The sequence below is a fragment of the Branchiostoma belcheri genome, unplaced genomic scaffold (genome assembly GCF_001625305.1).
Source record: "Branchiostoma belcheri isolate BF01 breed outbred unplaced genomic scaffold, Haploidv18h27 scaffold34, whole genome shotgun sequence".
NCBI classification, from domain to species: Eukaryota; Metazoa; Chordata; class Leptocardii; order Amphioxiformes; family Branchiostomatidae; genus Branchiostoma; species Branchiostoma belcheri.
The window spans coordinates 2,189,898-2,203,532 of NW_017803954.1; the positions used below are offsets into that span (position 1 = coordinate 2,189,898).

Consider the following 13,635-nt stretch of genomic DNA (forward strand, 5'->3'; position numbering starts at 1 on the left):
GTAGGTGACGATTAACTTTTTCATAACCACTGAGCCATGGCGATATTGGAAGAAACATTTATAAATATTATACATCAAACCTACTTCGGATTCGGACTCCATAAATTCATGATTAGCCCCACTCGATTGTAACACCATATCAAAGCCCGTATTGTTTTAGTAATTAGGATATCTAAGTATGTTTTCAATAGTTCAATAGTTGTTGCCACATTGTACCATGTACGTGCAATAAAGTTCTTCTATGATGGTGTTGAAATTGGACTAGATTGTGCCAAAATTGATACCAGTGTACCGGTCACCCATTGCAACGTTGGTATGCCACCTCGCGGATGGCGTCTTTACCTTGTCGCAGCGGTGTATAACGTTACGTCTAGAACCAAAGTCCAAGGCTGTAAGGAAAGCTATCGCTGTTCCCAAACTCAAAGGCAATGAAGCCGCTTAACAAAGAAAAAAAACGTGACCGCGGAATCAAAATATTAATACCAAAAAGCGCAGTTAAATATAACAAAACATTTTCAGAACGTAATGGCAAAATAATCACTGCGATTGTCCATGTTTATACTATGATTATTTCCCCCACCATGCCATGGTGCTATCGTACTGCACAGTCCATGGGCCAGGACCGCAATTATATTGTACATATCGACACCTTCTGTATAAGTGTGGGCAAATTCATATCTGAATAGTAGATTTCTGAATAGTAGAAGGTTAGTGGTATACATTGGTGTGGTCACCTATGATCAGTCTTTAAACATATAATTTTTATCACCCCATAAATGGACCCGCGCTTTCTTACTTTAAACTGTGTCAAAAAACACAATGGTAAAAGCCCATCCTTTTCCGTCCTGTGTTCCCCTCAGGTGATGTATGCCGGGATGTGTCACACAGACGTCCACGTGTGGCAGAACGGATTCTACCTGGGAGAGGGGAAACATTTCCGCTACAGCGAGAGGCCAGGATTTACCCTGCCTATTATCATGGGTAACATGTCAACCGCTTGTGTTTATGTAATTGTGAAAACTGAGGGGAGAGGGCGGAGATTTGATATGAAAAGAGCATACCATGTGCAGACGTATGTTGAAAAATACTGACAATGAACGACGTTCATTTTAAGGTCAATACAAGCAGGCCCTCTTACAGGACTTAGAGAGAACAAAGTTTGCATGGTCTTAGTCATTGTTTACCGATGACATGCGTAGGCATACATATACACTTTATACATGTACAATTGGTAACTTATTTTCCTAAATGTTTTCGCTTGCTGGTCATGTATATGCCAGTGTAGATATTGTGATCTACCGGGTAGAGATCGTAGTCGGAGTGTCTTGTTAACAAAGATCGCGATCAAGATGCTGTAAATAAGTTAGGATCTTCCATGTATAAATGAGTTTTAAGCCAGCCCATTGATCGTAACATACAAGTGAATCAAAGTTCGGACTACTTTTTGCACATACACAGAAAAATCTACAGACTCCGATTGAGATCTCTACCGGTAACTTCAGTGATTCTTTCAGATTGCAATCTCTAACGTTGTATCCGTCACTGTTCCAGGCCACGAGACCTCGGGAACGGTGTACTCGTTTGCCGGTGACGCGGAGCAAGGCGACGTGCAGGTGGGGGATAGCGTGGTGGTGTACCCGTGGGTGGGCTGTGAGAACTGCCAGGCCTGCGCCACCGGGAACGCCAACTACTGCAAGGGTCCGCTCAAATACATCGGGCCGGTGGTGGACGGAGGGTCAGTCAGTAGTGTAACACTGTTACATTCTCTGAACTAAATTAGCGACTACTTTCTTGGAATCGTTTTAAAGTCAATGTTTAGCGGAGCCTTATCAAATTGCCTTGTTTTCCGATCAGAGCAATTTTGAAATTTGCATCTATAGATTATACCTTAATACATCTACATGAAAAGGTCATGCTTGTACGTGATCATTATCCTAGCTAGATAGGGTGCCTAACATAATCACCAGGCACTCCCATATAAGTGAATAAATGAACCAGTGACAGGTTGGACAATCTGAGATGTTGTACTCCTGTAGCTATTCTGAGTACGTGATCGTTCCGCACCCCCGGTACCTGGTGAAGGTACCAGCGGGCCTGCCCATGGACGCCGCCGCCGTGCTGGCCTGTGGAGGACTGACTGCCTACAACGGCGTTACAACCGTCCAGCCGACAGTGGAGAGGCTGTCCAAATTCAGGGGTTGGTACCTGTTCACTTTTCTTATTCAAACATACATAGATGCATACACGCATGTATATATCTATCTTTTCATCCATAGGCAGGTGCAAAACTGTTCACATGCACGGACCGATCTGAACACAAAGTTCTGAAAATAATCTCACAGGCTATTATAACTTTATAATAACAACCAGTAGAACATTTTCTTTCAATGTACTGTTCCTGAAAACGAAGTGCTACACAAACAATGGTAGTCAAGGTCAAGATCGTCATATTCTGTCGTATTCGTCATATTTCATCGCGCCATACAATATTCTACCAGTAGCGACTTGTCGGCTGTCGGTCTACAGATGAGTCGTAATATTATAAGTGCCGTCTGGCCAGTACCTGCTTATGAAATGTGCATATTGCGATCCAAGGAATGTATATGGTTTAACTATTATGTTTGAGTTGTGAGGCAGATTTGTTCCAAGCCCGTTCCCTCCGCAGAGCGTTGCACACTGCTGATCGTGGGGCCTGGCGGGCTCGGTCTCTGGGCGGTTAAACTGGCCAAGCACGTCCTTCCTCCGGGCACCAGGATCGTCTGTGCGGACGTGGACGTGAGTTGGACTGATCCTGACATTAGCAGTTCAAGCAATGACAGAATCGCCATGAGTTGTTCGACCAATGAGGGAGTGGCTGCTCATTTATTTCTACGTTTAGACAGAGGTGGGCGGGGCTTGGGAATAGACTTGAAATGTGATGACATACCATACATGTGTCATCTGATCAGCAAATACGGACAGCAAATCTAGATATTTGTTGGTCCTGTTCACTACGCATGAAATGTTTACTTCACAAATTCACACATACGGAATCTCATGAAAGCCCTCCTTGTGCAACCTTGTGGTTTTACAAACGTCAAACGGCCACTTTAATTTGGCGATTAATTAACTAATTTTGAACTAATTTTAAATGTTAAGACTTAAATCCAACTAGTCATTAAGGAAAAACATGTACTGGGAACTGCAAATAGCAGGCTTTATCGATAGATGTACGATACGAAGTTTAGAAGTGCGTTGACTCAAGGGACACTGCAATGAGCTTATATCAAGTTTCCTATGATCTTTCAGGCAGCAAAACTGAAGATTGCTAAAGACAATGGCTGTGATGACACCATACTTTGGGACAGGGAAGGTGTGTTGTTGTTTCTTTTTGGATAACCTTACTCTGCACTCTTGTTTTAACAAAGATGTCACATATACTCCCGTACTTTATAGAACCATACTGTTTGTTGTGGTATCACGGTATACGGAAAACCACATGTCAGACAGCGAACAGTAACTATGCGCTGAAAACAATAGAAAAACTGTGATAAGAAATATGATCAATAAAGACTAGAAACCTTGAGCTTTACGGTAAAGGGGTTTTGTCTTTACCACACAAGTGGTCTGTAACATGGCTGTAAGACCAAACATGTGAGAAGTGCTATGTGCTGACATGATGACTTGTTGTGTATCAGCTGACGTCGCCACGACTGTTGCTGCCACCCGTGCTATCTGTACAGATGGGGTAGACGCTGCCATCGACTTTGTCAATTCCTCCAAAACCTTTGCCAACATACAGGGCTGTCTGGAAAAGGTAGGATATAGACTGTTTTAGATTACTTCACTGACTGCAAAAGCGCAAGCCTGAATATATTCTTGGGATAGCCATGCAAAATCAAGTTGTCTTGATACGAAAAAGGATGCCTTAGATCGTTGGTGTCTCACAGCCTGCTTTCAAATTCTACGGTATCAAAATCACACAACAGGCGAATGTGACCGCGACGTTAGCGCGTTACTGACAGATAGGTCTTACAGCCATTGATAGACAAGGTCATGACATGTTGGTATTTCTTCCTCCGTGTACCCGCGTAGTGTGGCATCCATGCTGTGGTCGGTCTGTTCGGAGGCGGCGGGACCATCCCTCTCCCAACATTCGCCCTACAGCAGAAGCAGGTGGTGGGTGTGCACGTGGGCGGGCTGCACCAGTTCAAGGAACTTCTGGCTCTGGTGGCAGACAAGCAGGTCAGTGGAAAGTGGGTCTTGATATAATGAGTAGATGGAGAAGGAAAGATGTTGTCACTTTAATCCGTATGGTTACTAGGAGGTCTTGTCCATGATGCTCGGAGTGCTCAGTCTAGGAACAAAGAGTTGGGTGGAGATCTGGTGTTAACCAATATTCATGTTGACGTGGGTATTACAATGACTAACTAATGCGGAGACTAGGGGTGTTGCCCTGTCAGTTTTACTAATACAAATACAACAGCCTTGTAGAATTTCTAATAGCGTGCCACGCACTTGTCTGTGATTTCCAGATCCCTGCCCCTCCATTGGAACATCACCCCCTGGAACAGACATGGGATGTCCTGCAGGCACTGCAAGCTGGGAAGGTGGAAGGCCGTGCAGTCTTCCACATGAACAAAACCTAAGCACCGGGTCAGTTCAAATAGCCCCAATCTCACGTCAGTGACCTAACGTTTACATAAAAGTTATCCATGTGCAAGGAGGGACTTACATTTATATTGATCACACCGTGCGGGTAATGGACCAGAATGTAATTGCTTTTCAACTCAGGGAAGCAGCTTTGAAATAATGGAAAAGTCAAACAAAACATCATCTGCCTTCTTTTCTTTTGAAGAATCTGTGATGAATACTTTGATGGAAATAAGTAGTTGTCTTGTCTGGGTGCTTTTGTTTCCTTCACAAAGACTAATAAAATTCTTCTGACTGAAATAAATTGTTCTTTAACCAATTATTCATACTACAGCCATGATTTGTCATTCAAGGGACATGCACATTGGCTGGTAAGGCCACACCAATTTAATTTGTTGGTTCTCGGATTTTTTCAGAAAAATATGAAGCGACCAGGGAAAGAACAGGTCTAAGCATCCTATTATAGCCCCAAATTCTTTGATATGAGCCGTGAAGTCAACACAAAAGGCTGGGTTAAAATTTAAACAATGAATTTTGAACTTTTAATCAAACCATTGCATTGAGAGATGGAAAAACTGTAACAACTAGGAAGAAAAGGACTTTCCTCAACTGTTGGGGGCAAAATATGAGCATTTTTGAGTTGATTCAGAACAAGAATTTTTTTTTGCAAATCAGAAAAAAAATGAAGCAAATCAGAGAACCAACAAATTAAATTGGCTCTGTTTAGCGTGTGAAGCTGGATAGCACATTTGCTCCACATCATCCTCCAAGTTGAGGCTTGCAAGTGGTTTTGACAAAGCCAGTGAATGGCAGTCCATCACCAGGGACAGGGCTATTTATGCATTAATGAGTTACCAGTGTTCATATTTATGCATTAATGAGTGTTCAGCACCAAGGACAGAGCTATGGAGGTAGTGCTGGGACAAACAACAGATGGCAGTCCATAACCAGGCACAGGGCTGTTTAAGTTGTAAATGGATTACAATGTTGGTATTCAGCACCAAGGACAGAGCTATGGGGATGGTGCTTCAAACCAGGGAAAGGTTCCTTATGGCTGCTGCTCAGCACAAGATATAGCTCCAGGTTAGGGACTATCAAGCCATAAGTATGTGGATGGAAGAGCCTTTCCTTTTTGTTCTCAGGAGCCTTGAATACACATTCCAGGACTTCTCCACATACATTTACTATCTGTCAAACTTCTATTATAGTGTACAGTAAGCAAGAATGACACCACACAACAGAAAGGAGTGATCAACTGTTCAAGAAAACATTGTCCAGGTTTATTTTTGTAATTGGATGTTTCATGGTGAACATGTCTGTACAGATGTACAGCCAGACATCTTCACTATTGCTCCATCCCCAACCTAGTTTACTTCTTACCTCCAGTACCTATTTATATTAAGACGTGGTGCGCACTACATTTTAAAACATGATGCATAGTCACTGAACTTTTGTTCTTTTTTCTTATGGTACAATTAACAAGGGTAGAGCATTATCTAGTTCATCTTTACATGAGTCTGTGTTCATACATCCAGTTTATAGTACATTGAAATAAGTTTTAAGACCTACATGACTTTAAAATGCTTTGTGGGTATTGAAGATAGTGCTCTACCCAAATAAGATTAACCGTTAAGCTAAGAATACAGGTCTCATCAAAGGTGGCATCTCCACACATCAGTTCTCCTCCTAACTATAGTACTTCTGTGTCCATTACTAATCTCTACATAATGCATGCCCCCTAGCAACCTTCTCTCTACATTATGTATTTAAATTACTTTACCTTTTCAGACAGTGGACGAGCCCAGAAATGTGTGACTCTAACAGACAGTTGACAGAAATTTGGAAGGTACCATTACAGTAGAGGTTGGAAGAAAGAACTGCTCCTAATTTTGAAGTCAGCAGTTCAGACAATTAAGCTGACATGAACTAGAATATAACCAATAATCGACTGAACTGTAAAACATGCATGGTACCCCATGAGCATAATGGAGTAACATGAACACTACAGTTCAAACAACTCTTCCTCTTGCTGTGATAGAGTTGTCACTTATCTTACATTCATATAACAGTTTTATACGTCATAGTTTCACCTGCAGAGGAGGACATTTCAGGACTTAAGAGGAGAGAAATGGGACCTCATTTAACCTTGAGTTTTGTTTGTACAACTTTGCAAAGAGGCCGGCTAATCCCACTCTAACAGCCTGCTTCTTGCTACTACATTTGACCACTACAGACCCATTTCATGGTGTTGTTTTCATGACGTCATTTGGGTTCTACTAGGTCAATCTGACACTTCAGCCTTCTCCAGAAAACCAACAGTATCAGAGAGGACCAAACAACAAGAGGACTGGCTAGAACAGAAGTAACGTCATGCTGAAAAGGGTCTTTAGGGCATTTTTATAGCTTCTCCAGCTAGAAGCGAGCATTTTCTCATTTGCACTGTCATGCAATCAACATCAAACTCTACCACACTTAAACTAAGTACTTGCCACCTCTAGTTCACTTACATGTAAGTGTTGCAAGTGTATCATTGTCAAAAATAGAGCTGGTCAGTGACTTTTGGGAAAAAGTTCACCCAGTTCACCCATCCAGTTCAACTGTCTCAGAAATAGTATGATAATACTTTGGTTGGGACCACTTAAACTCTAAGAGATATATGCAGAAAAAGTCAGGAAAACACTTTGGTCAACCTAGTAACTCATTTCATAATGCCGTTATAGACACAACAATAGGGAAAAATGATATTCATTAATAAAAAAAAAGAATTAGAAATAAAAAAGAAGCTAGAATGACATCCAAATGAAGGCAAGAATGAAAATATTTCAAGACTGAGAACAAAATTCGTCAACACTGAAGGTTTCATGACTTCTGCCCTTAAATGGGAAAAAAGCCCATTGCAAGTTAGTTCTCACAATTCAAAACTTATTGCACAAAAAAGTTGCTTCACTGCAAAATTGTTGAACTTAATAACTTAGATAAATATATTCACTTCAAGCACTCAAAAAATCACAATAAATAATGTTACTTTTCTTCAATAAATAATAATAATATATTATAGCTGTAGACTAATTATTTCTCACAAATAGATGTCCAATGACCTTATCTATGTCAAATGACTTTGACATCTTTCACTAACAGACATCAGATGTAAACAGTATATACAACATGTAAATAAACTTTAAAAAATGACTTAACTCTACCTGGCACAGCTATCAAAGCTCAAGCTGAAAACCTCCCACTCAAAGAGTCTTCCTATGTCTCTATTATCCTAAAACTTACTTGCTTAAAAGATTGCACCAAAATTTATAAAATTGCAGTAAATGTCCCATACACGACACTTCACATGCAGAAGTAAATCTAATTGTAAGTATAGGTCACTGGTGAAATGGGGGAGGGGGGGGGGGCGAGGTTGAGCTAAATATACACAGTGCATCTTGGGTAGTATTCATGTATAGTGAAGTTTGAACCCTGGTCCCATGATATGACTTGTCTTCTGTCTTGGAAGTCTGTGTGCCTGGCTCGTTTGTCCCATCAGTGAGGTAGGAAATGACAAGAAATTTTGGGTATACATACCTTTTCCCTTTGTTTCACAGGAATAAATACAAGAAGAGATTTCCTACTATGCTACCATTTATATGGCTTGTACACATGCCAGTCCTAGAGTCCACAGTTCTCATGGTCAGCACATCATGAGCGTAAAGGCCAGGCAGGGAGGGCAAGATTAGACTAGCTATCATATGGTCTGCACAAGGGGAGAAGACTAGCCAGCTTCACATATCAGATGGCTAGTGCATTTACATACAGCATTGTCAGGACAGCTAGAGGGGAGGGAAGATACTGGGGCTCAGCAAGATATTCTTCATTACTTACATTATGTTCCATTTGTGATATTGCAAAAGTGGTACCACCCTAACCTTACTAGCAAAATAATTGCTTCGTCTATGCTATGTAAGAGAATCTGGCAACCACCTGTCTGACCAGCCGTAACTATTTGTTTGGTAATGGAAGTTACCCCACTCTATTTGCTCATAACAGCCTGTATCTTTTTCACACTAGCACTTGTCAAGACTTATGCTGGACCGGACTAGCACCGTGCAGCTTAGACTGGCTTTGGACCGTACTAGCATCAGTTCAGACAGGCACTGGACTGGACTAGCACCAGTTCAGACAGGCACTGATCTGGATAGGTGCTGTCCACACAGGTGCTCTCCAGACTAGTGCTGTCCTGAACTGCTTTTCCATCCGTGCACAATACCAGCATGGTGCAGTTCAGACTGGTTATTCTTGTCTACATGTACATTGATCTAGCCCAGGTAGTGAATAGTTCCATCCTGCCCCTGGTACCAGCTTCAAGTCCTATGACAGTGCCAGGACCAACATGTGTTTAGGCTGGTACAGTAAGTTAGTACGTAAATGCTATGACCACTACTGGCCAAGGCAGACCATGTGTGTGCAAAATGTGATGACTTCTGGCAGCAATGTCTTAACTAGGCCGTGCATTATGGCTTACTTTGGAGGAAACATAGGGACAAATGCAGTTAGAGTCATAAGTTTGTTTCTCTTCGGAAATCAGCAGCCAGGTCTGTCCCTCTGGAAGAGCGCCTCCTTCCAACAGGCTGGCCGTTGGCAATGAGTTTTGCCGTGTCTCGACGTGGGCTACCATGTCGTGGACTAAATTGCAGGTCTGAGTCAAAAACTTCATTTTCATAGTTTGCTGCCGAATCGAAGGATTTCCTCCGTGTGCCAGGTGCACGTGGGTAGGCCCCCGCGGGGGCTGCGTATCCTGAGGGACCAAACTGCTCGTATCTGCCAGTCGGTGACCTGTCATTGGGTACCTCATCGTACGTCCGTGAGTGGGAAGTGTGGGTGGGGGGCGTAGGGGAGCTGAGCAGCTGCTGCTGAATGAGCTCCACCACTCGCTTGAACCGACGACTTGGGCCTGAAACAGAGCACATATACTTCATCTGTATTTCTGGCACATTATTGTATTTGAAGATGGCTTTTAACCAAACTCAGACAACTTAAAATCTAGAACATTATGTCAACAGTTTACTTGATGACAGCTACATAAATGAATGGTGCAGACAAATTGTAGTGGTAAGACAAAAGCTGCCTTATAGCAAAGGAAAGAAGAAAGTTTTTTTTTGTACAGCAATGCAAAATAGTTACTATAAACATTGGAGGTTTAAAGGTTTATGTCATTTATCACAAACATTAATTGGACTATCGACATGGATACTCACTGGCTGATGCAACAATAGAGAACCTCTCCTCACCTGAGATGAGTGTGAAACTAACGGAGTAGATCGCCGACTGCTTCTCGGACACGCCCTCGGACGGTGTGATGTCCACCTGGAAGCGGACAGGCTTGCTGAACATGGAGGAGGTCCCACCTGCGTTCTTGTATTCTGCCTTGAAGCTCGTTGGTGACACCACGTTGTGGGTCAACCCGGGCATCTGGGGGTTGGAGGGAAGGAAACAGGTGATTGTGACGATGGCAGCTTGAAAAAAACTGCACAGCAAAGGCTCAAGTTTATATGAGCCTCAAATACATGTATATGTAACCCTGAAACAAAAATTTAGCCCTCTTAAAAAGGACCAAGATAGCAGACTTTAAGCCTCGGATGATAAGCAGTGACAAGAGTGACAAGCAAAAAACAATACTTTTTTCCCTTTGGGGAGGAGAAGTAAGTAAGAAGGCCACTACAGTTGAACTCCTGAACGAGTTAACTGTATTCACCAGGCTCACACATGCAGCAGAGATGCTCAGTGAGGCAAAGATAATGACATATAGATTTTAGAAGGACGATATTGAATCTTAAGTGCCCCCGACAGGCACAACATTGGAATGTTTGAAACAATTGTAGTGCTACATGTTTCAACACTACGCTTGCGAGTGTAAGGGTTAATATTAATGCTACCCATTCCCATTAAAATCTTTTGGTTTTTAAGAGCACACTGGTCTTCCTGTTCTCATGATGTCCAAAATAGTAGTATATAAAGTTTTATTAAGAAATATATCAGATTCTATATGTTCTTTTTCTATGTCCTTCTTCTGCATAAAAAGACACAGACTCAACTTTAAAACTACATATGGTCTTGCATTTGACAAATACTGCAAAACTAAAATTGTTATAAATACAATTACTAGTGTTCAAGTGTTAAAGTTATACGTGACCTTACTTTGATCAACCCTCTCCTATACATCATTCATTCTGGCCCCTTGACTTCATTAGGTTCATTATACACAATGAGCATCTGCAGGCTTGATTAAGCTGATCTGAGAGAAGGTCCTACCGACAGGAAGGCATGGACTATATCAGCCTTGATGGTGCTGATTGGCCGATCTTTGATGACCACGAAAATCGTCTCCTCCTTGTCCGAGCCAATCAGACTGCTGAACCACGACTTCTTCGTCATCCTGCAAACAGACAATCTAAGGTCAGTTGTATATAAAATCATCTGGTTCATAATTCATAACTTTTAGCTTCTAAGGGAAAACAATTATCTTGTTACTTAGTAATGACCTTTTTATGGTACAACATGATAATGGTAATACACGATTATATATATTTCAAGTTGATCATAAATTTTGCAATGTATGTATCTTGTCTAGCTAAATTTAAGTATGATCATAGAATGTAAATTGGAACAATGAAATCACCATTATAGTTGGAGACATAACTTGTAGTATACTCAGGAACAGTATGACTAAACTTACTCAGGCGAGCTATCTGGCGTCAGAGACATCTCTTCTGCACTTGGAACTGAAATCAAGAAAAAGTCAAATTCACTATATTCACTATAAACACATTATGACGGGGCCTCTGCTATCTTAGTTTATCTTGAAGGCCTTAAAAGTATTTCTGCATGCAAATGTGGTATGCAGAAAGTAAAAATATTCTGATAGGATGTAAATGTACAATGTAGTAAAACAATGTGTTGATGTCACTGAGCAATAACAATTATTTAATATCCGAATGCCATTTCAGCACCAAGGACATGGATAGTTTAACCATACATAATTCTAAGTACATGTGTGGGACCACGTAAGCCAGCATTATTGCTATATAATTGGATTGTCAAATCCATTCATCAAGTTTTGGACTGTGCGACAACAGAAAACCCAATTTTTGGTACAGAGCAACAATAACTCTTCCATCCATCCACAGAAAGAGTGGACAAATGCAGTTTCCACTTTGTATCATCTCCCCTCCCCCTATACAACAATATACCAAAGCTCAAAATGGACTCCCTTTTTTCTTTATCAAGTTTATCTTTGCAGACAATACATTTTCCTTTTTCTTGTTTTTTAAAAGGATATTTGATGATTGTTTCACACATCATTTATCTATAACGTTTCAATCTAGGCCAGGTAACACTAGGAAGAAAAGAAGCATCAATGTAGACCAGTATAAATGAATGTTGAATGTAGGTGGTATTGAGAAACAGTGTGTGAGAAAAGGAAGAGAGAAGTGTCAGAAGAACAAAACACTGGGAGAAACTGAGAACCTAAATTGAGGACACTTCAAGAGAAGATGGGAAGTGAAAGGCCTTACATTGCCAGTTCATGAGGTTATAGAATGCGTCTGCTTGAAAGAGAGAAGACAAAGTAAGCAGTACCAACAGCTCACAATAGGATGAAGAGAATGAGAGAAGCAGAGATGGAATGAGATGGCGAGTGAGTGGACAGCGTATGAAATCATACATTAGCACCTCCTTCTAAGCACTCTATTCTACTCTACACTCTGCACAGCACATGCTTAAAGTGGCATGGAAGGCATGCTACTACATATAATAGTCTCAGTGCAAGTGTTGAAAATTGCACCAACATATAAAATAATGAATTGTTGAATTAACCAGTAAAATGAGATGTGTGTTGTTCTGCACTTGCTCTTTAAGATGTTCTCAATGGTCTTAATGCAGGAGAATATAGGGGTACCGGGAACACAAATGTCCAATTGTTTATGTATAAATGGATGTCCCTGTTTGAAAGTTAAGGACACATATAAGAACCCCCACACAATATCCACACCTCAACTTGATTCTACCTTGAAGCTTCCTCCTGTGGAAGCGAGGGGATCCCAGGAAGCTGTTCTTGATCGTGGTTAACCTCCTCTTCCACTCAGCCTGGCCGCCCATCCCGGGGCTGCCCGGTGGCGTGGGGGTGGGGCTAGATGTGGGGGTGAGGTTCCGCGGGGTGTGGACGGGGGTGTGGAGAGGACTTCCTTTTGGTGTGTGGTGTGGGGTGTGCTGCGGAGTGACCTTGGGACTGTGGTAGGGGGACGACATGGGAGTTGTCGACAAACTGCGGGACCTGGAAAATAAAGAACAAGAATAAGAAGCCTGCAAATGGCGTAATCTTCAACGCATCTTACCTTACGTAAGTGACATAAGTTTTGTGTGACACAGCCTTCCCCAATTTACATTTTCTCAATCAATTGTAATTGGAAGAATTTGTTTTCTTGCACAAATGGGAGAATTACAAAATATTGTTGGATAATGTATGATGTATAAGATTCCCTGATTCTTCATCTGCCATTGTGGATGTGTGGTCCATGACTCCATACATGTGTAAGTGGTAGAATCCATAAAGATTTTATTGTAAGATTCAACTATATCTAAGTTTAAGTATATTCCTACAGCTCTTCACTACTCAAGCTCGAAGGAATATCAAATTAAAGGCAACACGTAGACTCATGAAAAAAGAAGCAAGAAATCACCTGAACAGCTGTTAGCTTAAATTATACACTTAAATACATTTTGGGTGCAAATTCTACCCTTGCTATCCTCCTGTCAACTTCTATAAGTACTCTTCCTTGTTCACTCCTTGTTAAGGTCTGCAAGGTCAAATGACTCATTGCTTGTTTGCAAGTCAATGAATGATACCAAGTGTTCACATGATCTCAGAGCTTTTATATACAATGCAGAAATTTGAGAAGTTAGCTGTGAATCCTGGACAAATACAACAGTCCTCAAACATTAGTCTTATTAGTAATCATT

The 13,635-nt window shown here is 41.4% G+C and overlaps 2 protein-coding genes across 3 annotated transcripts in view; one reads left to right on the top strand and one right to left on the bottom strand.

Annotated features, from left to right (window-relative positions):
• LOC109475669 (alcohol dehydrogenase-like) overlaps window positions 1–4,946 on the top strand; it is a 6,899-nt gene extending 1,953 nt beyond the window's left edge. For both annotated transcript variants that reach the window (XM_019776433.1, XM_019776434.1), the window contains exons 3-9: window positions 1,552–1,735; window positions 2,037–2,197; window positions 2,666–2,775; window positions 3,289–3,352; window positions 3,678–3,796; window positions 4,075–4,224; window positions 4,515–4,946. In XM_019776433.1, the coding sequence (XP_019631992.1) occupies window positions 1,552–1,735; window positions 2,037–2,197; window positions 2,666–2,775; window positions 3,289–3,352; window positions 3,678–3,796; window positions 4,075–4,224; window positions 4,515–4,628 (902 nt within the window). In that variant the 3' untranslated portion in view covers window positions 4,629–4,946. The remainder of the gene's footprint in view (window positions 1–1,551; window positions 1,736–2,036; window positions 2,198–2,665; window positions 2,776–3,288; window positions 3,353–3,677; window positions 3,797–4,074; window positions 4,225–4,514) is intronic.
• A 776-nt stretch (window positions 4,947–5,722) lies between these two features.
• The window catches only part of LOC109475629 (serine/threonine-protein kinase BRSK2-like), a 41,930-nt gene continuing 34,017 nt past the window's right edge, over window positions 5,723–13,635 (bottom strand). Inside the window, exons 16-19 of the mRNA XM_019776366.1 lie at window positions 11,354–11,399; window positions 10,930–11,053; window positions 9,909–10,089; window positions 5,723–9,571 (exon numbers count right to left, since the gene is read on the bottom strand). Of these exons, the coding sequence (XP_019631925.1) occupies window positions 9,177–9,571; window positions 9,909–10,089; window positions 10,930–11,053; window positions 11,354–11,399 (746 nt within the window). The 3' untranslated portion in view covers window positions 5,723–9,176. The remainder of the gene's footprint in view (window positions 9,572–9,908; window positions 10,090–10,929; window positions 11,054–11,353; window positions 11,400–13,635) is intronic.